The 22,343-nt window shown below is 60.3% G+C and overlaps 1 protein-coding gene across 6 annotated transcripts; it reads right to left on the reverse strand.

Annotated features, from left to right (window-relative positions):
- Positions 1 to 3,114: 3,114 nt before the first annotated feature.
- Positions 3,115 to 21,928, reverse strand: TNNT3 (troponin T3, fast skeletal type). 6 transcript variants are annotated; one of them, XM_012456218.3, is made up of 15 exons: positions 21,841 to 21,928; positions 18,778 to 18,812; positions 18,613 to 18,626; positions 18,101 to 18,118; positions 16,610 to 16,627; positions 15,014 to 15,028; positions 11,909 to 11,927; positions 9,361 to 9,406; positions 7,870 to 7,986; positions 7,699 to 7,776; positions 7,294 to 7,407; positions 7,048 to 7,157; positions 6,787 to 6,877; positions 4,762 to 4,802; positions 3,115 to 3,383 (listed from the first exon to the last, which is right to left on the reverse strand). In XM_012456218.3, the coding sequence occupies exons 2-15, from the start codon at positions 18,792 to 18,794 to the stop codon at positions 3,329 to 3,331; spliced, it is 753 nt and encodes a 250-aa protein (XP_012311641.1). In that variant the 5' UTR covers positions 18,795 to 18,812; positions 21,841 to 21,928; the 3' UTR covers positions 3,115 to 3,328. The 6 variants fall into 6 exon arrangements, with proteins under 6 accessions (XP_012311641.1, XP_012311640.1, XP_012311644.1 ...); XM_012456217.2 differs by lacking the exon at positions 4,762 to 4,802 and adding an exon at positions 5,500 to 5,540 and having other exon boundaries at positions 21,841 to 21,927; XM_012456221.3 differs by lacking the exon at positions 15,014 to 15,028 and having other exon boundaries at positions 21,841 to 21,927.
- Positions 21,929 to 22,343: the final 415 nt, after the last annotated feature.

Consider the following 22,343-nt stretch of genomic DNA (forward strand, 5'->3'; position numbering starts at 1 on the left):
CTGCGTGTTGTGGGGTCACACACCTGGGATGATGCTGTGTGTGTGTGTGTGTGTGTGTTGTGGGATCACACACCTGGGATATTTCTGTGTGTGTGTGTGTGTGTGTGTGTGTGTATTGTGGGGTCACACACCTGGGATGTTGTTGCTGTGTGTATGTGTGTGTCTCTGTGTGTGTTGTGGGATCACACACCTGGGATGTTTCTCTGTGTGTGTATGTGTTGTGGCGTCGCACACCTGGGATGATGTTGCTGTGTGTGTGTTGTGGGATCACACACCTGGGATGTTTCTCTGTGTGTGTGTGTGTTGTGGCGTCACACACCTGGGATGTTGTTGCTCTGTGTATGTGTGTGATGGGGTCACACACCTGGGATGATGTGTCTGGGTGTGAGCATGTGTGTGTGTCTGTGTGTGTTGTGGGGTCACACATCTGGAATGATGTGTCTGTGTTTGTGTGCGTATCTCTGTGTGTGTGTGTGTGTCTGTGTTGTGGGGTCACACACCTGGGGATGTTTGTGTGTGTGTGTGTGTGTTGTGGGGTCACACATCTGAGGATGTGTGTGTGTGTGTTGTGGGGTCACACACCTGGGGATGATGTGTATGTGTTGTGGGGTCACACACCTGGGGATGATGTGTGTGTGTGTGTCTGTGGTGTATGTGTGTGTTGTGGGGTCACACACCTGGGATGTGTCTCTGTGTGTGTGTGTCTGTGTGTGTGTAGCTGTGTGTGTTGTGGGGTCACACACCTGGGGATGTTTGTGTGTTGTGTTGTGGGGTCACACACCTGGATATGTGTGTGTCTCTGTGTGTGTAACTGTGTGTGTTGTGGGGTCACACATCTGGAGATGTTTGTGTGTGAGTCTGTGTGTGTGTAGTGTGTGTTGTGGGGTCACACACCTGGGGATGTTTATGTGTATGTGTGTCTCTGTGTGTGTGTGTGTGTGTGGTGGGGGTCACACACCTGGGGATGATGTGTGTTTATGTGTCTGTGTGTAGCTGTGTGTGTTGGGTCACACACCTGGGTATGTGTGTGTGTGTGTGTCTCTGTGTGTGTGTCTGTGTGTTGTGGGGTCACACACCTGGGTTGATGTTGCTGTGTGTGTGTGTGTGTGTGTGTTGTGGGATCACACACCCGGGATATTTCTCTGTGTGTGTGTGTGTGTGTGTGTATTGTGGGGTCACACACCTGGGATGTTGTTGCTGTGTGTGTGTGTGTGTGTGTCTCTGTGTGTGTTGTGGGATCACACACCTGGGATGTTTCTCTGTGTGTGTATGTGTTGTGGCGTTGCACACCTGGGATGATGTTGCTGTGTGTGTGTGTGTTGTGGGATCACACACCTGGGATGTTTCTCTGTGTGTGTGTGTTGTGGCGTCACACACCTGGGATGTTGTTGCTCTGTGTGTGTGTGTGATGGGGTCACACACCTGGGATGATGTGTCTGGGTGTGAGCGTGTGTGTGTGTCTGTGTGTGTTGTGGGGTCACACATCTGGAATGATGTGTCTGTGTTTGTGTGTGTATCTCTGTGTGTGTGTGTGTCTGTGTTGTGGGGTCACACACCTGGGGATGTTTGTGTGTGTGTGTGTGTTGTGGGGTCACACATCTGGGGATGTGTGTGTGTGTGTTGTGGGGTCACACACCTGGGGATGATGTGTATGTGTTGTGGGGTCACACACCTGGGGATGATGTGTGTGTGTGTCTGTGGTGTATGTGTGTGTTGTGGGGTCACACACCTGGGATGTGTCTCTGTGTGTGTGTCTGTGTGTGTGTAGCTGTGTGTGTTGCGGGGTCACACACCTGGGGATGTTTGTGTGTTGTGTTGTGGGGTCACACACCTGGATATGTGTGTGTCTCTGTGTGGGTAGCTGTGTGTGTTGTGGGGTCACACATCTGGAGATGTTTGTGTGTGAGTCTGTGTGTGTGTAGTGTGTGTTGTGGGGTCACACACCTGGGGATGTTTATGTGTATGTGTGTCTCTGTGTGTTTGTGTGTGTGGTGGGGTCACACACCTGGGGATGATGTGTGTTTATGAGTCTGTGTGTAGCTGTGTGTGTTGGGTCATACACCTGGGTATGTGTGTGTGTGTGTGTGTGTCTCTGTGTGTGTGTCTGTGTGTTGTGGGGTCACACACCTGGGTTGATGTGTCTCTGTGTGTGTGTGTTTTGGGATAACATACCTGAGATGATGTGTGTGTGTGTGTCTGTATGTTGTGGGGTCACACATCTGGGGGTGATGTTATATGTGTGTGTTACATGTGTGTTGCGGGGTCTGCACACGTGTGTGATGCTATCTGGAGATTCTGTTTTGTCCTCTGGGTCCTGGCCTTGCCACCATCCCCATTGCAGACTGAGGGCCTGTGCTCCCCACCCCGCACCAACCCCCACTACCCGTCCCTGGCAGCAGAGCTCACAGATGTGGCTGCCCGCCCCTGAGTCTTTCTAGGGAGACCATTTTGGGCTCCAAACCTTCCTCTGTGAATACTTTGCTGTACAAGTCTCTGCGTCTTGATCCAATTTCTGTGATTTATATTTTCCATAATTCTCTCTGGTCAGGATTTTGAGATTTATGACCCATGTGTGCTCTGCTGTCCTGTGTGCTGGAGGAGGCTGCCTGCATCTGCCCTGCCTGCCGTCTGCTGGGAGTGAGTGCTCCTGCATTGCTCTCACCCAGACCAGGGTCTGGGGTGCGCCCCTCACGCCTGAGCCCCTCACCGCCTGCCTCTGCCTTTCTGAGGGGTGGCAAAGTGTCCCTCAGAGCCCTGCCCTCCTCCCTCACCCCCTCCTGAGACAGTTTCTCTGCCCGCAGTGGATTCAGAGCTGGCACAGATGGGGTCTGGGGCTGGAGGTGAGGCCTGCAGATCCCTCCTGGGCAGACCCCATAGAAGTGGCGAGCGGAGGGGTCCTATAGGCTCAGGTGGGGATGGAGCCCGCATTTTAGAGGGAAAATGGGCAGTGTCTGATGGGCATTCTGGCACCACCCTGGCCGTAGCAGCAGGTGGCAGGTACTGGCCAGTCCGCTCCTGAGCTGGCCCTGCAGGTGGCTGGGACGCTCTGCCCTTGGGCAGCCCCCCACCTCCCCTGTATCCCCAGGGCCCCCATGCAGAAGCGAGTGCACGCTGTGGAGGGGGGTCTGCAGCTTTATTCACAGGCCCCGGGGAATGAAGGCAGCAAGGACAGAGATTCAGGCGGGGCTCCAGGGTGGCCTCTCCAGCCCCATGATTGTCAGGGAGCCCCTGATGGGATGGTGGGGGTTGGAGGATGGGGAGTCCCACGAGCGACTCCCACGTGCGCGAGGGTGGAGGGTCTCTGCCTCGAGGGGCCTTTCTGGCCTCTCTATTTCCAGCGCCCGCCGACTTTGCCCTTGGCTGGGGACCCAGCCTTCTTGCTGCTGCAAATGGGAAGCAAGTGGTCCTTGAGTGTCAGGGGCTCTGGCCGTGCCCCTCTGGTCCCCCACTCTGGGCAGACTCTCAGCCCGACCCCAGCCTGCTCTCAGGGCGCAGGCCCGGCGCAAGCTCGTGGTGTACAGCCAGCTTCAGTTCAGGCAGCACCCACTCACCTGTGCCTGGCGGGCCTGGGTTGTTAGTGTGGTTGGGGGTTGGCCATGTGAGCCCGGGACACCCTCCCTCTGTCCTCCCTTCCTTGCCTGAGGTGCCACTGCACACAGACCCCGAGCTGGGGAAGGCCGTCCTGGCAGATAGTGATAACCCTCCCAGGCATGTGGCCTCCAAAGAGCTCCTGCCCTCCAGACAGGGGCCTCGGATGGGCCTCCCAGGAGCCTGCCCCGTCTGTCTGAGGCCTTCACATGGCCAAGAGCCAGGAGGGGCTGGGCGCAGGTAAGGGACTGAGGCGGGTGGAGGACAGGAGTGCCCGTGCCCCCGAGACTGGCCCCTCTCAGATTCTGGCTGAAGGCCGTGCCCTCACCCATGCTCCTGTGCACCCTCAGCACACACACACGTGCACACACGCAGGCACAGGCACATCTCGCCAACGCCCGTCCGACCCCTGACCGCACAACATGGAAGCTGTGAGGTCTCCTGCGGCACGGAGGAGCTGGCCCTGGGGGCTGCGGGGAAGCCGGGGCCATGGGAGGAGGGAGAAGAATCCTAGAAAACACGGACACTCCAAGTAGCCCCCAAGCATGGCGATCCTTGGGGAAATGGAACTGGCTGTGCAGCCGGGCTCGGTGACAGGAGCCCCAGCGTGGCACCGCCAGGAGCGCCCTGGGTACAGGCCCGTGCAGCTGTGCCAAGGGTTCCCACAGCTCCTGTGGGGACCCGATTTTATGGATGAGGTGTCGCCATCCAGAGGAGTCCCATGTTTTTGCCTAGCATTACCGAGGGGCTGGGACGAAGCCCTGTCCTAGGTCCCCTTAGAGGGTGGAACACTGGCGGATACCCTGGGGCCCAGGTTGGCCGCACCAAAGGCTGCCTGGAGCGGCCCCATCTAGGGGTCCCATGGCTGCCCTCTCCCTGCAGCCAATGACAGACTCGGGATAAGGGCATGATGGGTGAGCCCCACTGGGCTCCCTCCTCCTGACCCTGCCATCCCCCAGGGCTCCTCTGCATGCAGGGCGGGGAGGAGGCTCTGGGTCCCTGACCACAGGCCTGCACATGCTGGCCCCAATGGCCTGGCCAGGTTAGTCTCATAATGGCCCTGCCGAGGCCAGCCACCGCCGGCCACCACCAGCCCTTGTTAGGGACTGGCTACAGTGCTGGCTCCGCGGGCCCCTGTGCCCGGTGTGGAGTGAGGACAGCAGGGCTACTCACTGCTTCTGGGCCTGGTCGATGCGGCTCCTGAGCGTGGTGATCTGTGGACAACATGAGTGACTCACTGCGACGACCCGAGGGCCAGGCCTGGGGAAGGCCCGTCTCTGCTGCGGCGTGGGCTGGGCTGCGTGACCCAGGGCTGCTGGGGCCCCACGAGGGCTACTCGGCTCCCTTACTGTCTCCTGGCTCCTTGCGCGGGGGGACACCGTCCCTGGGCCCTCGGGCTCATGCCTGGACTTATTCTTGCTGGCCTGTACTGGCCTGGGCTGCCACACACAGCAGCCCGGAGCTGGCCACTTACCTTCAGCCTGCGGCAGGATGCGGGGCGGGGGGTGGGCACGGAGCATAGATGGGGCGGGGGGAGGCAGGTGAGGCCTGCAGACCCCTCCTTCCCAGCTCTGGCTCCCTTCAGCCAACTAGCTCAGAGCCCGGAGCATACCTCCTGCTCCTGGGCCAGCCACTCCCACCCTCCTGCCTGCGCCTGGGGGGTACTCTGTGGCCGCTTCTGGCTTGAGGTGGCGCTCCTGGGAAGGTGAGGCCCTTCCTCACTTGCCAACAGGGCAGCGGCCACTGGGCAGCCCCCGGCTACAGGCATGAGGGGAGAGTTGAGCAGAAGGAAGGCTCCAGGCCCCCTGCCGCCAGCATCCTGAGCGACCCGGGTTTTTGCCATGCGAGAGGTTCACCTCACCGTGCAGCGCACACCCACAGGCCTGGCCCAGGGCGGACCTGGCTACTTACAACTTGGCCAGCATCTGCACTCTGGCCCGGACATTCATGATCTAGAAAGACCAAGATGGTTACAAGGCTGGATGGGTGGCCGAGGCAAAGAGGCCCTGCTGTGGGCTGGGCTGGCCTGGTGGTGGCCCTCCAGGCTCTGGAGCCCCTGGGGACCTGCTGTGACCACATCTATCCAGAGCCAGTGGGTCCCTGACTCAGCTCTGGGAACACAGCATGGGAAGGCCCAGGGCCTGTGCGGTAAAGGCCTTATCACGGCCAGCCCCTCTTGGAGAGTCCTGAGAGTGAGGTCAGGCCTGTCCCCCATGCCTGGAGCCCCTGGGGACCGCTGTGGGAGGGACTGTAACCATCCTGCCTCTGTTGGAGGGGAGCTTGTGGAGGCTCAGGAGGAACAGGTGCCCTGACCAGAGCCCCTGAGAAGGAGCTCGGATTTGCCTGGCTGGCGTGGACTGGTTGCCCAGCACCGCTGCACCTGCGTGGAGCAAGGCCTGGTGAGCACAGCTGCCCTCCCTGGGGCCCTGGCGGTGCTGGATGGTGGACGTCGTGGTCTTGATGGTGATGCTGGAGTGTCTGCATTTGCCCCGAGCACACGGATCACTCATGGTTGCGCCCCTCGCCCCTTTAGCCCACGTGCGTGTTTGGGAGGGTGGAAAGAAGCTCGGCTTCCTCCCTGGCTCCCACGTTGTACCCCAGCCCCCGAGGCCGCCTAGGCAGGCTGCCTTCCCGAGTCCCAGCTTAGCCTACAGTGATGGTGCCTCCATGGAAGGTCGCCCTGCTCTGTCCCAGAGGTGCGTAGTCTCAGGCTCCCTGTCCCAGCTGCAGCACCGTGTCGCTCCCTCTGCCTGCCCCGAGGAAGCAGGTGTCGTGGGCCACGGTGGAAGGGTTTGTGGAGGAGCTATCCGAAAGGACGCCTCACACCAGGGGGGCTCAGTGCCCGGGAGCTGAGCTCAGTGACGATGGGGACTTTCTATAAGCTTACAGGGGTTCAGAGAGTGGACCCTGAGTCCATTCAGCCATGGCTGCTCCCCCATAACAATCCTCATGGCCAGGGTAACCAAGGCTGCCCAAGGGCCAGGTTCCTCGCTCAGGGTGCTGTGTGGCCAGCCAGGAGGATGGGCTCTGGCCACAGTCCCCAGTGAGAGAGCAGCCCTAGACAGGGGTCAGTGGCAACAGCCTGTGTGGCCCCTGGGGTGGGTAGGTCCAGAGTTTGATAGGGGTGCAGGAAGGTGGCGGCCCTGGCCGGCGGGTGAAAGCCGCTGTGGCCCCAGGGCCGGAGGGGCTGGGACTCACATCATATTTCTGGCGTTTCAGCTTCTCCCCAAACTCAAACTTGTCGGTCTCCAGCTGGTACAGGGTATCCCAGAGCTCCTTGGCCTTGTCTCTGGGGCAGAGGAAGTGGCAAGGCTTTGTTGAGTAAGCCCAAAGGCAGCGCCGGGCCCCTGGAGTGCTCCTCCAGCCACCGAGGAGCCCAGCCTTGGCAGCCTCTGGAGCGGTCGGCAGCTCCTGCAGGGCCGCCCCCTGGGACTGAGCCCCGCGACCCCCGCCCCTCACCTCAGCTTGTCTTCACTGAGGTGGTCGATGTTGAGCGGCTTGCGTCTCTCGGCGAGAATCTTCTTCTTCATTTCGCGTGCCGTCTGCTTCTTGCCTCTCTTCTGGTCGGCCTGTAGGGAACAGGCCCAAAGAGAGGGCCCCGGACTCAGGAGGGCGCAGGGCGCAGCCCACACTGAAGGCGGCCAGCGTGCTCCCAGTGTGCTCCCAGTGTGCTCCCAGCGTGCTCCCGCAGCGGCAGGCACGCACCTTGGCCAGGTAGCTGCTGTAGTTGGCTCCCATGGAAGACAGGGCCTTCTTCTTCTTCAGGTCGTCCTCTGCCCTCCTCTTGGCGTCCTCTTCCTCCCTTCTGGCCTTTTCCTCCTGTGGAGACCCGTCCCCGAGACCCTCAGGGATGGAAGGAGGACTGTGCCTTCTGAGCAGCCTTTAGGGACCCACGCCGGGCTTAGAACTGTCTGGAAGGAAGCTCCAGGTCTTGGCCAGGATGTGTTCTCTTGCAAAGGGTCCTGCAGGGCTTGGGGGCCTCAGCCAGTGGCTCTGATCATCGGCCAGCAACAGTGGGAACCTCAGGAGGAGGAAGGCCTCAGCCTCCTGAATTGCTCTGGACCTAGGGCTCAATGGCAGAGGCAGGGGTGGGGATGGTGCTGTCCTCACCGCCAGTCTGTTCTGGCGCTCCCTCTCCTTCTCTGCACGAATCCTCTGCTGCTCTGCTCTCTCCGCACGGCGCTTCTCCTGCGGCCAGAGAAGGGGGTCTGCTCAGCCCTGCCCCCAGCCCCTCCGAGGGTGCCCACCAGCTCCTGCTGCAGCCTGAACCGCCCCACTCACGATTCTCTCCTTGAGAGCGATCAGCTCCTCTTCCTCCTTCTTCCGGGCTTCAAAATGGCTGTCAATGAGGGCCTGGAGCTCCATGAGATCTTTGTTCTGACGCTTCTTCTGGATGTCCTGTAGGCAGGGGCAGTGGGTGTCAGCCCTGCCCTCCCTCCGACCTCTGCCCTGCCTGGCCTGCCTTGCAGCACGAGGCCGCATCTCTTGCTCCAGCAGGGAAGCCCTGATTCCCTCGGCCACCATGAACATGGCAGGGGCAGAAAGTTTTGCTTTCCCCACATTGCCACGCTGCTGTATTCATAGGGGCCGAGGGTGGCCTGACTCCTGAGCCACAGAGCGGGGATGGTGCCCAGCTAGAAGGTCCTCAGCATCCTTGGGATGGACTGGCTCTGACTTGGCTCTGTAATCATCCTCAGAGATGCCCAGCATGGGCCTGGCAGAGAGAAGACTGCTGAGTGAGATAAAGTTGTTGGATAAATAGATGGGTGTGTGAACAAGTGAACTGCTGGATGGGTGGATGACTGCTACAGGATGGAGGCAGATGAGTGGGTGGATGGATGGGTGATTGGAGGAATGTGTGGACATATGGGTGGATGGATGGATGATTGGAGGAATGTGTGGATGTATGGGTGGGTGGACAGATGGGTGGAGGGATGGATGTGTGGATTAACGGCTAGAGGATGAGTGGATGGGTGGGTGAGTGGGTGGATGGGTGAATGAATGGGTGGGTGGGTGGATGGTTGCGTGAGTGAGTGGATGATAGTGGATGGATGAGTGGATGAATGAGTGGTATGCATAGATGGATGGGTAAGCGGATGGGTGGGTGAGTGAGTAGGTGAATGGATAGATGGGTGGGTGAGTGGGTAGGTGGGTGAGTGTATGGATGGGTGGTTGGGTGGGTAGATGGATGGATGAATGAGTGAGTGGATACATGTCTGGTTGGATGGATGGATAGGTGGATGAGTGGGTGGGTGGGTGATTGCATGTGTGACTGGATAATGGATGGATAAATGGCTGGCTGGGTGGGTTGATGGGTGGGTGGGTGGGTGGTTGTATGGGTGAGTGGATAATGGATGGATGAACAGATGGATGGGTGAGTGGGTGAGTGGATAGATGGAGAGACAGATGGGTAGGTGGGTGAGTGGGTGAGTAGGTGGGTGGATGGATGAATGAATGGATAAATGGTTGGGTGGATGGGTGGATGGGTGGATGGGTGAGTGAGTGTATGCATGGGTAGGTGAATGGGTAGGTGCTTACATGGGTGAATGGATGGATGGATAGAAGGATACATGGAGGAGAAGGGAAGAGAGATGTTTATTTTTAGAGGGGTTTCCTGTGGTCCAGGAATATGTTATGGTAGAATTGCCCAGACCCAGGAGGCCCCAGCTCTGGCTGCTTGGGAGAAAGTGACCTTCTGAGGCCTAGCCTGGAGCCCAAAAGCTGGGGTTTGGGGAAATGGTGGCCATGTTGACCAGTGTCCTGTAAACTTACATCGAAGTCCACCTTCTCCCCTTCTGGGATCTTAGGAGCAGTGAGTCTGAAGGAAGACAGAGAGGCCCGTGAGCAGAGAGACCCAGGGACCCACCCCAGAGGGTCAGCCCGGTGCTTTCCCTCACCCGGCCCCTGCTGGCCCTGGTGTCCTCCTGCCCTGGCCCCCTGCCTAGTGGCACGTTTGCCCCAGCTTTATTCTTATGAGGTTTGTAGCCCACCATCCCGAGAGTGGCTTGAGCCCCTCAAGAAGGCTTCAGCTTCCAGCGCCGCCAGCTCCCTTTCGGCTTCTGGCCATTGCAAGTGTCACTGTACCCCAGCTACCAGGGAGGGCACCTCCATTTCCTTCTCAGATAAGCACACACAGCCAGGTCAAGTGAGAAGCTATGGCCACCATGGGCGGCGGTGGGCTCCGTGGCAGGAACAGCTGCTGTGAGTCTGCGCCTTTCCCCAGTCCCTCTTTTTCCCCAGCCCCTCTTTCATCTTTCTCTCGGGGGGCCCAAAGGGAGGAGAGGGGGCAGGGAAGAATGCAATCTGGGGGGGAAGCGAGCCCCATCTCCGGCTGGGTGTGGGGTCCGCTCCTCTCCGCAATACATTCCAGATGCAGCAAAGAGTTAAAACAACAACAACGATTTTTTTCCAACAAACCATAGAAGAAAGTAGAACTAAATATCAATCAAAAACTGGAGCGGGAAAGGGTTTCCAAAGCTCAGAAGCACCAGAAGGTGCCTCTCAGGGAAAGAAGGCCAGATGACTCCACGCAAATGAAAAACTTATGTATGTGAGTTAAAAAGCAAGATGGAAAGGCAAAAAAAAAAAAAAAAAAAAAACCCACCAAAAATAAAAAACCAGACTAAAAAAACATTTTCAGCAAATACAGAGAAGACTTATATCCTTATGCAAACTGATGATTAAGAAAACACGGAGACGCCTCCACCACGAGGCAAATGAGCAACGGGCAGAGTTACTAATTCTCAGAGAAGAAAGACGACCCATCCACAGACACAGGGAAATGCCGGCCCCGAGTGACTCTGGGGGCGCGGAGCCAGACAGCTATGAGACGCCGTTTCCCATCCATCAGAGGCTGCGACTTAAAAGCACGTTTCTGTCCTCGGGTGAGAAGGGTGTGGGGTGTGGACCCGCTCACATCCCACGTAGGAGACAGCGCTCCAGGCCGTTGTGGAAAGCAGTTTGGCAGTGGATGCCAGAGCCTTAGGAACATTCATACTCTTTGACCCAGTAATTCCAGTTCTGGGAATGTAGCCTACGGAAATAACCCTAAAGACAGAAAACGCTTTCCAAGCAGCATTATTTATGATAGTAAAATATTGGGGAAAGCCTGCAAGAGGGGAATGGTTAGGAAAATTATGGTTTGTCCAATTGATGGAATATTATGTGGCCATTCAAAATATTTAAGAAGACTGTGTCAAAACATGGAAAAACACTTATGAATAGTGCTAAATTTTCACAAAGCAGGATTCAAGGCCGTATAGACAGTGTGATGTTTGAAAAACAGCACTGAGTTTAAATCTTTTTTTCCAAGCCCTATGCATGGAAAAAAGGAAGAAGTAAGGCTTTTTATTTCTCTCTGCTCTTTTCTGCAGTCTGGCTGGCTGGGCAGGAGAATTCTAGATGACGTTTTTTTCTTCATTAGACTTTTATGTATTTTCCAAATTTTCTTTAATGAGGTGTTTTATTTTCATAATGAAAACACAAACAATTTTTCTAAAATGAGAAAGTATCTCGTGATCAGGCATTACTGTACTTAAAATCGCTGAAAAATAAAGTGCAAAGGATGGAAATGTGCTGGCTCTGCCCTTCGATGTTCTCACTCTTCCCCGGAGAGTCTGCAGGGCTCCCCAAGCAGAAGCCGGCAGTGAGCGCGTGCTGAGGTGCTGCGAGACTCCACCTCGTGCAGAGCAAGACCCGGGCAAGGGCAGTTGACATAAAAGGGTGAATCGCGCAGCGAATGCTGCGGGTTGTGAGTACTGATCAAAAGCAGAATAGTCGGAAGAGCTGCATTACAAAACCAGTCCACAAAGCGCTCACACGCGGGCATGGTGAGGACGAGGTCCTCTGAATTCTGCCCCAAAGGGGAGCAGGGGCCCTGTACAGCGGGCTGTTCTGGACATGGTCGAGGTGTGGGTTTCTGGGGTGAGACCCCTCTTTCTTCCACTTCCCGACTCACTTTACTGTCGATTTTCGCAGCTAGGTACTATGACTGGGGATGGTGCGGTCCCCCAAAGGCCATAGGGCGTGGTGGTGGCCCGATTCCCTGCACCCCAGCACCCTGCCTTCCTTCCTAAACTGTCTCCCACCCACCTCTCCTCCTTCCTTGTCAGTAGCCTCCTCCTGCAGGAAGCCCTCCTTCTCTGCACCGGATGACCCTACTGAGCCTCCCAAGTCCATCTCCCAGGTGACCCTGGTCTCTCCCACCCTGCGCCCTGAGCATCCATCCCTCCAAGTGCAGGCTCCAGGCATCTGGCCGTGTCCCGCGCTCAGCCCCACCCCAGAACACACTTGGCCAGGCCTGCCAGGACCCCACACTCACTTGGGTCTCGGCTTCTCCTCTGTTCAGCGCAGCACCAGCGTCGGGGAAGGAGAGAGACAGCCAGGGTGAGAACGGGCAGTCTGGGGCCCTGGGTTCCCCCTCTCTGAGGGCCATCCTCCTTTCCAGCTGTTGTCCCACCAACCCCCAGAAACAAGAGGGCCCTATTTCTGCTCTAGGCCTGCAAAAGCCCGTGGCGGGGTCGGAGGGGAAGAGGTCAGGGAGGAAGGGTGAGGAAGACGAAGGGAAGAAACAGGAGCGAGACCAGCAGCATCCTTGAAGGCTGCGAAGGGAGGAGAGGGAGGACAGAGGACAGGGGCTTGGGGTGAAGATTGGGAAGGAAGGGGCTCGGCAGAGAGGAGCGGGACGCGCCCTGCCTGGGCTCTGGCGCTGCTGGCTGGTCCTGCTTACTCCCTCTCCGCTGTGTGGCAGAAGCTGGGAGTAGCGGCACCCTTGAGGCGCCCGCAGCCCGACCCCGGCGGCACCCGGCGAAGCAGCAAGGCCTGGCCGTCGGAGACCCCCATGCCAGGGGAAGAGAAAGAGGAAGGACAGAGGGAGAGGGAGGCAGGGCAGCGAGAGAGCTCGCCTGTCCTCTTCCTCGTGTGGGCCAGGGCCAAGGTCCTGCACCCCCGGCGGCGGGGCGGGCCCCTACCTTCCGCATCCTCCTCTGCGATGTCTTCGAGGTGGCACAAGTGCAAGAGAAAAGCCAGGGCGGCTGCAGGGGGCTGTGGGGGGGCTGCGGGGGGGCTGTGGAGGGCTGTGGGGGGACTGTGGGGGACTGCGGGGGGCTGTTGGGGGGCTGCGGGGGGCTGTGGAGGGCTGTTGGGGGGACTGTGGGGGGCTGTGGGGGGCTGCGGGGGGCTGTGGGGGGCTGCGGGGGGACTATGGGGGGCTGCGGGCACGGGGCCTGTGGCGGGCACGGGGCCCACCCCTCTTGCTCAGATCCACTCTTCCCGAGCGTGTGCCTGTGGGGCCGGTGAATCGCTGCCTGGGGAGGGATGGAAGGGGCTGGGTGCCCAGTGGAGCCCTGCCCTGAAGACCTGGTGGAGAGCAGGAGGGACACGGATACCTCTGGGGGCAAGGCCAGAAGCTAGGGGCACTGGGTCTCATCTGTCCCCCCAGCCTGTCCTCTTGGGTCTGGTGGGGTCAACCTTGGAATCTGAGACCCTCCCCAACAAGAGGGCACTGCAGCTGGGTGGGTGCAGCCTCTTGGCTTGGAGCTTCCTGGCGCCTGATCCTTGCCTTTGAAGTCTGTGGTACTGGGTGGAATTCAGCAGGGCATGGAGTGACTACAGGCCCTCAGGCCTCGGAAGCCTCTGCTGGCAGCGTGAGGTCTAACTCCTGGCTGGTCTCAGCCCTAGGAGCCCCTCCCTGAGTCCAGAATGTCCACCACAGCCCCTCATCCACAGGCCAGGGGCCCAGGCATGCTTACCTCGACCTCCCCGAGACCTGCCCTCTGACTGCCACATGGCTGCTCTCCCGAGACTGGGATGGGCCCCTCTGGGACCTCCGTGCTCCCTCTCCCTGGCTGGCCTGGCCTGGCTGGGGCCTGGGAGGGGGTTTGCCGCTGGCCTAGTGGCACCCACCCACCCTGTCCCTTCAGTCTATGCTCTGGGCCTTAGGTGGCAGCAAGGCCGTTGACATGCGATGCCCTTGGCCCTCGGAGTCTGACCTGGCGCCGTCCTCTGCACTTGGCTGAGACCAGCAGGCCTGGGCCCAGGGGTGGGGGTGGGGGGTCCTGCCTTGCCTGTGCCTGGCCTGGGGTGCGAGGGCCTCTAGTCCTCCTTGCTGGCAGACCCCTCGGTGGCCTGGGAGCCCCATGCACAGCACAGAGGACCCACATCCCCCTTGGTTTTGTAGGTGGGCCTGAGTCACCCATTCCGGACACCTTGGAGGGGTGTGCATGGGAGGGAGTGGAGGGGCGTCCTGCTCGCAGAAGCCTGGCTGAGGACCCGGAAGGAATGGCGTGATGAGGACGATGGGTGGGCTGCTGGCCCCGCATCCCCGATTTGGGGGTTTTGCTGGATGCAGCGCCTGCCCGAGGAGCCCCTCAGGGTGGGAAGTCGGGGAAGGAGGTCGAGGTCAGGTGGGAGGCTGAGCGCTGGGGGGAGCGACCACACAGCCAAGTGGCAAAGCTGTCCCAGTGACCCTGCCTCCTCTGCTCCTGCCGCCCCCTCTGCTGTCTGTCTGTCTGTCCGATTGCCTCAGTGCTGGTTCCAGAGTGACCCGGCACCCCTGTCACCTCCACATCTCCTGGACACCTTCTCCTGTGAGGCTGGAGCCCCTTCCCCCTCCTAGCATGTCCCTTCTAGTCCAGGGGCCTCTCTGAGGCTGGAGTCCTGCCAGAACTCAGGCCCAGCAGGGAGGAGCCCCTCAGCCCCACAGCCGCTGAGGATGGTGGGGGGCGGTGCTGAGAAGCACTTCCCAGCTGGGGCCCCTGCTTTGAATCTGCAGCTTTCTGACCTCCACCCAGGGGTATGGCCGGCCCCACCGCCAGAGAGGGCAGGCCCACCCAGGGGGCCTCTCACACCGGGTGTGTCTGGCTCAGGCCCAGGCGATGGGTGGGATGCTGGGACCTGGCTGCGCCTTTGCACGCATGGCCCCCGGCTGTTCCGGGTCCCCACGTCCCCACCTTGGGCCTCAGCCTGCCTTTCTGCTTCGCTCCACTTGCCCCTCCACCCTCCCTTCCACCTCACCCCTCCCTATCTTCCTGCTTCTGGCTTGCTAACTGGAGCAGGGTGGAGACCGGTCCTCCTGGGCTCTTCCCACCCCACCTTGGTGGATCCAGAGGGTCCCAGTGGACCCCAGCACTGTCCTCCCAAGGCCTGCTCTGCCTGGGCCTCAAGGCTGGCCACCTCCACCTCCCACCTTCCTGTTGGCGGCCCAGGAAGAGCCTCATCGGCCCCAAGCTACGAAATCCTCTCTGCCTGGGAGACCCAGAGGAAGCCCTTACCCCATTAGCCAGGCCTTCCTAAGCCAGGGTCCTCACTCTGTCCCCAGCCCAGAGGCCAGAGCGGGCTAAGCTGTTGGTGGCAAAAGGGAGAAAGCGGGAGAGGACAGAAGGGAGGACGGGGGCTCTGGCCTGGAGTCTGGGGAGCGCCGGCATACCTTCTTGAACTTCCTCTGCAGAAGCAGCATCGTGGCCGGCAGAGAGGGTGGGAGGGAGAGAGAAGCAGTGTGAGAGGGGCAGTGCGGAGAGCAGCGGAGGGCAGGGCTGGGTGGCGGGGGAGCAGGCCGGGTCTTGCTGGCTACGCGGCCCCTCTTGTTCCTTCTTGGGTCCTGCGCCCCCCACATGGCTACAGGTGCCCATGTGGTGTTGAAGTCATGCACGTACCTGGCTCATGAACTTCATGGGCCAAGGAGGCCACGGAACAAGAGGCAAAACCGCGGGTCAGAGGTCAAAGGAGGAGGGTCCGAGGTTAATGGAAAAGCGGCCCCCGTCGCCATTCGACGCCAAGGGTGGGGCGCGTGCAGGGAGCGAGCAAGACAGGGTCAGAGTTAGCCCAGGTGCGGACACCGCCCCAGTCCCACGTCCTCAAACCCTGCTCTCTGCATCCCCGACATACTCTGCCTCACAGGTAGGGAAACTGAGGCTTGGAGGGTGGCCAGGAGCTGTGGCTCTCACCCTTGGTGGAGCAGGCTCGGCACTGGGGCTGGGCCTTCCTTGGCTCGCCACCATCCCCTCTCTGTCCTGGGATCCCCCAGAAAGGTGTCTATGCCTCTGGCTGGGGCACCAAGACCCATGTGCAAGGTTGTAGCCTGGCTGGGTGGCACCAGGGGCCCACAAGGGCATGGCTGGCAGCCCTGGGAGGTAGAGCCACAGATGGGCCATGGGAGGTGTCCCCAGGACCCCCACTTCCTGGCATCCCAACAGCTGGGGGCCACTCGTTCTTTGCCTGATCAGATTGTTCCCACCCTCCGAGGGTGCTAGCAGCCCCAGGCAACACTGATGGCTCTGCCTGCTGATCTGGGCATGGGACCCCAGCCCTCTTGTCTGCTCCTAGCCTGCGTGAACCCCAAGGGTCCCACAGCAGAGGGCTATGAGGGGGTCTGGGGGACTGGCGAGGGCACGAGCCCGAAGGAGCTGACCGTGCCGGGCTGCAGAGCTATGCCCCCAGCTGCTTTCTCTCCCCTCGTCCTGTGCTGTCCTCAGATGTGGCCGGGGATCCTGGCCAGGCCCAGGGGCTCTGGGCTGCCCTCCATGGGGTGGAGGGCTAGGGTGGGCCTATTTCTGGCCCTGCAGCATCCCCTCTTCCCCATGCTTGGGGATGCCCTGCTGATCAGCAGTCCAGCCCACACCTGCCTGGGGAGTCCCTGGCCCTGCTACCTGGGGGGCTGCGGGGAAGGGACTCACCCTTGAGGCCCCATGCCCTCTCTAGTCAAGCACTGGCTGTGGTTAGTGGGTTATGTTAGGGCCACATGTGGGGGCCCCTTGGCTGGCTGGCACCTCGTGGCTTCCCCACTCCTCCCCCACCACCATGTGGGCTCCAGCCAGGCCCCGGGCCCCACATGGGGACCAGAAGTCCTGTGTCCTCATACCTTCCTCATGGACTTCTGCAGCTGAGGAGAGCCGGGGGTTGCAGGTGGCAGGGGGAGAGAGGAGAGGGTTAGACAGGGACACACGGCAATCCTTAGAGGCAGGGTGGAGGTCAGTGTCGGGTGGGACAGGAAGGCTGGGGGGCCGGGGCCTTGGACCCCACTTACCTTCCTCCTGGGCTTCCTCTGAGAGCCAGAGAAGCCGGGAGCAGGAGAAGGTGGGGTTGCGGGAGAGAGGGAAGAGAGACAGTCATTAGAGGAGTGTACTCGGGCTGCAAGGACAGGAGGCCGCCAGCCTGGAGAGGAGGGCCTGGAGCTCACTCGCCTGGGGTGAAAAATGGGGGTCAGTCCTTCATCTCTGTCCAGCCCTGGCAAGCGGGGACTCCCACCAACTGAGCAGGTCACTATCAGCTAGGCTGGGCCCAGCCCGGGGGGTTCTGAGGCTTCTCCTCCCTCCTGGGGTCCTGGTATTCCCATGCCCGGAGGCGTTTGTGCACAGAGGCCCTTGCTAAGTCCTGCTCTGCAGGTGACACAAGTGAGGATGGGGACAAGACCCACAGGCCTGTGTGAGGCCTGGCTCTGAGCGCCCCCGGAAATGAGGCTGGCACTGAGGGGTCTTCGGGGACGTGCCACAAGAAGACCCTTCTGTGGCCTCCTGGCCTGCCACGTGGCTGCCCCAGGAGAAAAGAAGGCTCTCCAGGGCCACATGTCCCTCACGGAAATGAGGCTCTCCACCTTTTCGGCAGAGAAAGAAATGTTTTGCTCAGGTTGTTAGGGTAGCCAAGTGTTTTCAAAATATTTTCAAAACATAGCACTCAAGACTCCTCACAGGACGGCCCAGCCTGTTAGGGTTGCGTGAACGTGCTCCCCGGTTGAGTGGGTGCCAGGGATTCCGGGGCAGTGCCGTCGGCCTGAGAACCGCCGCCCCGCACGGTTCCCAGGTGCGCCCACACCCGCCCACGCCTGCCCGGGCACGACGGAGACGCCCACAGACCACACCTGGCCAGTGCAGGGAGGGGGCTCCAGGCTCCACCCAGGGTTACAGCACAGGGTGGGGGGGTGTATGGAGGGATGGAGATAGAGACAGAGATGGAGAGGGGGGTGGAGAAATGGGGACAGAGAGGCCAAGAGGGACAGAGACTGAGAGACAGAGGCAGGGAGAGACAGAGACCAAGAGGCTGAGAGATACAGAGACAGAGAGAAGCTGAGAGAGACACCGGCACACGGAGAGACGAGGGTGCCAGGAGAGACACGGAAAGGAACTGGAGAGAGATGGAGAGACTCAGATGCTGAGAGGTGCAGTGCTGGGCATGGCAGGGCGCTTGCTGTTAGTGAGAGTGAGGCCTTCATGAGCAGCCCTCAGAACCCCACACACCATGGCACACGGAGGATGAAGGATTAATGAAGGACCACGAGTGTATATTAATCCACTAAAGCGATGGGGTTAGTGATGATCTCATCACTGTCATTCATCATTAATTAAGTGATGGCCTCATTCCTCAGTCATTAATGATGAATCGTTAACGATGAGGAAGATGGACGGTGGATTGATAAGCTAGAGGCGGCCTGGAGCAGCCCGGGGAGGGGGTTTCTGTGAGTGTCACACGGGAGAGGGGGGTTAAGGAGGGGCTGGGGTCTTCTGGCGGTTGCCAGAGTTACCTTCTTCTTCGTACTGCTCTGCATTGGGACAGAACAAAAGAGGGGACTACGTTAGACAGGGCCACCCGTGAAGGGAGGGGGAGGATGAGGAGCCAGCATGTCCCTGCTCTAGACAGACCAGCGATTCCCCCGGCCAGTGGCGGGCAATCGGGGGTCCTCGGGCCCAGAGGAGGCGCTGGGGAAAGCAGAGGCTCTGGTGATGGTGGTCGCTTTCAGGAGGCTCAGGGGTCCTGGATGGCCACATCCCACATTGGGTGTGAGAGAGGCGGAGAGATAGGACCCAGAGCCCGACACGTCCCTGCAGGCCCCTCAGGACCGTGTGGCTACGCGTCGGGGAAGAGACGAGGCCCCCAGTCGGACAGCTATTTTCCGGGATTGCTCAGAAGCCACCCATGGGTTGCAGCCGATCTGGGGCTGCCAAAGGGACCACGGTATACACAGCCCAGCCCCCGCCCACGTGTGACCCTTCCGTCCAGAGCAGGAAGTAGAACGAGAATGGCTGTTACACTTACCCTCCACCTGTTCACTGTGGGCAGGAGGAGAGAGAGAGAGAGAGAGAGAGAGAGAGAGGTGGTGAGGCTGGATTTGTGCAAACGTTAGCGTATTCTCCAGCCCCGCCAAGCCAAGGGGCCGGGGTCCCGAGCCTGGTGGCGGTCGGCCTCCAGCTGGGTACTCACACTTCCTCGTCAGACATGGTGAAGGTGGGTGGTTTCTGTAGAGAGAGATTGAGAGAGAAAGAGGATGGAAAGAGTTAGGAGCTGCCTGGGTGGAGGGCAGGGGATAGGCTCTCGGAGCAGCGCTGTGGGGGAAACGCAGGCAGGGTTTGGGGGCCAGCTCTGGCCTTGGGCAAGTTTACCTCCTTGGGCCCCCCTTCCCCCAGGGCTCCCAGCCCCTCCCAGCCCTTGGCGTCCCTGACTCTGTCCCCTCTTCCAGCCCTGGCTCCAGCCTGGAGCTTGGAATCTTGGAGCTGGACGGGATGTTGGAAGGCCGTGGCGTCCACCCCACCCTGGGGCAGACATCCTCTCTGCAGCGTCCCCTGAGGGGGGTCATCCAGAATGCAGGGTGTGTGCCGTCCAGCCCACTCTGGACACAGGAAGATCTTGCTGATGTGGCTAAAACCTGTCTCTGGATGTTCTCTGCTCAGCGGGTGTAGGTGGGTTTCATTGGGAGCCCCTGGGTGACCAAGGCTGGCTCCCCGAGATGGGGAGTCTGCTCACCCTACCGCTCCCTGTGAAAACCCCTCTTCCATGTTTGAGCCCAAAGCTCCCTTCTGCGCCTGTTTTCCTCTGGGGTGCCCAGAGGCCTGGTGTGCCCCCAACACCCCTCCGAGGACCCCTCCTGATCACGGAGCAGGGAAGCTGTTCTGTCTCCTGAAGTCATTGCGCTGAGCCCAGGAGTGCGTTGGGTTGGGTCTGGGCTGTTTCCCGTGCATCCCCTGAGCCGGGCTCTGTGTCAGGCACGCTTGGACTGCAGCAGTCCCCCACCACTGCCCTCCCTGTGGCCCCTTTCCCCGGCCCTGGGCATGCGCTGGACCTGCCTCTGCCTAGGGGAAGCTCCGTGCCCGGGACTGGCCGCCCTGTCCATGTGCGGTGTTGGCCCCAGGCCAGCAAGCTGGGGACCGTCTCTGTGTGAGCTGGCCACCACGCACACCGGGCGGCCGGGCCTGGGGAGACGCCGAGCAGCTGCACCGTGTTGGCCGGGGTTTTAGAAACAAAGTTCATGACAACGCAGCACAGATCACTGGAAGACAATAGTTACGGCCCCCCCTGGGAGTGCTGTATAAGAAAAACACACGTTCATCAGCTAAAAATGCATCCACGTTGCATCGCTGAGGTGGGAACCGTTTTCCAAACCCTCGGTCAAGAATGTTAATTTTCCCAGAGCAACTTAAGCTCCATGCGAAATTAACCAGCAGATAGCTATCTTCCAGGCGATGGGGGCGGCTTTTTCCTATCCCAGAATCTCTTCCTGAGACTCTGCTGCCCCTCAAATTCAGCCTCGTGTAACTGCCCTGGCTTGGCTGGGCTCAGTCCCACCAGCCAGAGTTGCCAAGGCCCCCAGCGTGACCACCCCAGGCCACTCACTGGCCCTCGGGCTTTGCTTCACCCTTGGTGATGTCCTCCCAGCTGGCTCAGGCCCCAAGTCCCACAGCCTCCTCCAGGGCCACTTTCTGTAGGGAGGAGGGTCATTGAAGGGGTGGAGCGAAGCCTGGTCCTGCCCTGCTGCGCCCACCCCAACCCTGGCCGGGCTGACACCTGTCGGCCACCGCAAGATGGGGGCGGCTCGGCCCTTGCCTGGGGTGGATTATTTATAAGGAGCCAGTGGCAGCTGAGGTGTCCAGAAATAGGCAAGACGTCTCTGCCCAGAAACCCAAGACGTGGATGAGTCGGGTGTGAGAGCCCGGCCCTCCTTGGCCCACAGCGGCCACCTCGCCCTTGGGCACCCAGGCCCTCCCCAGCTCCTCCTATTTCCCTCCTGTTCCCCCGGGCCAGAGTCACATGGGTGCTCGAACACCCCCAGGCAGAGTGACCTCAAGGCCCCCCATTGTGAGGCGGCAAAGGCCCACTCTCCAAGTGGGGAAACTGAGGCATCTGCTTTTTTGCTGAGCTCTGTTCCTCTCAGTGTGGCCTGGGTCATCGCCTCTGTGGCGGGGAGGGGCTGGTGTCAGGGGTGTGCTGGGGGCAGGGGGTGGCATTTCAGCAGCTGAAGAGCAAAGCAGGTGTGCAGCTGCATGAAAATAGCCTGTGCGAGTCGGATTCCCAGGGTGCATGCGTCACCCTTCCCTCCTTCGGAGGTGACGGGGCCAGGGCAGGGTGGGGAGACAGCCTGCCCCTCCGTTGCTGTGGCCCCAACCATGCGCTCAGAGCTGGTGTCCATCCAGCCAATCTTTGCTTTGCCCCATGTTCCCCCATGGATTTCAGGAGGGGCGGCCAAGCCCTGGTCAGACGGCACAAGTCAGGGGGACCATGTCCAGGGCAGGGAGGGTGGATAGGGCCTCTTTCGAGCACCTGCTCCCCCAGCCTCCAGCCAGGGACAAGATGGGGCTCAGCCCCTCACCCCTCACTCCTGCCCCATCCTGCCTCAGCCCAGCCCCTGTCCATTCTGTCCTGCACCTCCAGACACTGGCCCCCAAGGCGGCGTGGGCTTTAGATGTCTGCAATTCGATGCACTCCTGGGGTGGCCTTCCATGAGCCCCTGCCCTCTTGTTTCTGTCTCTACAAAATGGTGGTGTTGGAGGCCCAGGCTTCGCGAGCAGCACGGAAGGCCAGGGTGGGCCCGGGCGAATGTCCGCGTGGTGGCCGCAAGCCATCAGCCTGAGCCCTGGCAGCTCCCCTGCTCTGCCTCTGCCCCGATGCTCACACCCTGTGCCTCTCTGCCTCGTGCCTTCAGGCCACTCCCTCACACTGGGCTTCCCTGAGCCCCGATGTCCTCCTTCCCGGCCTCCACATCCGCCTTCCTCTGCATCTTCCTCCCTCCCGGCCTCCACATCCCTCCTTCCTCTGCCTCCTCCCGGTGCTGAGACCATCACGCCACTGTGCCCACATCCCAGACTCTCCGGGCTCCGAAGCAGCTGCTTGGGGGCTCTGAGCCATGAGGCTTCAAGTTGAGATGCTTGGTACCGCACGGGCCCGGTACCTTGGCACCCCAGGACCCCAGAGTGTCCCCAGAATGAGGGGCCATTCGCCTACACACGGCCCCGTCGGCCCCAGCCCTGCAAGGCTGCTCCTGCCCATACCCACCTGCGGGTCTCGTGTGAGAAGGGCTGGAGCTCCCTGTGGACAGGATCGGCTGCAGGCACTGGCGCCCGGCTCCGGGACTCGTGTTATAGTGACATTTGATCTTCCCAGAAGCCCATTGGCCAGTGGCTGGGTGGCTGGGGTGTGTGGGGAGTCGCGGGGGCGGGGCGGTGGGTTCTGTACCCATGCAGGCCCCTTACCAAGTATAGGAATGGCCAGAGAAGGAGGCTGAAGGAGGCCAGGATGCCGAGGACGTGCTTGGAGAAGGAGGCAAGGTCCTCCCTCCACTTCTGGGAGCTGTCAGCTTCTATTTTTACTCCCAGCAGTGGGCACATTCTTGATGGGCTGAGGAGGGGAGGAGGAGGGTGCTGGGGAGCCCTGGGGCACAAAGCCGAGGGCTCTCTCTGGGCCAAACTGGTGTGGAGGTCACCAGAGCCGGGCCCTCACTAGTTTCCCAGTCTACCTGTCCCATGTCTCTGAGATGTTCTGTGGGAGGAAACGTTTTG

The sequence above is a fragment of the Aotus nancymaae genome, unplaced genomic scaffold, assembly GCF_030222135.1.
Source record: "Aotus nancymaae isolate 86718 unplaced genomic scaffold, 86718_ANA_hifiasm-v0.15.2.pri h1tg000106l, whole genome shotgun sequence".
In the NCBI taxonomy this organism is placed as follows: Eukaryota; Metazoa; Chordata; class Mammalia; order Primates; family Aotidae; genus Aotus; species Aotus nancymaae.

Excerpts from the sequence above, each read along its gene's own strand:
- TNNT3 (XM_012456218.3), bottom strand. Across the intron at positions 7,158-7,293 it reads ACAGCAGCTACCTGGCCAAG|GCCGACCAGAAGAGAGGCAA; the intron begins GTGCGTGCCTGC and ends TGTTCCCTACAG. Across the intron at positions 6,878-7,047 it reads CTCAGTGAAGACAAGCTGAG|AGACAAGGCCAAGGAGCTCT; the intron begins GTGAGGGGCGGG and ends CCTCTGCCCCAG.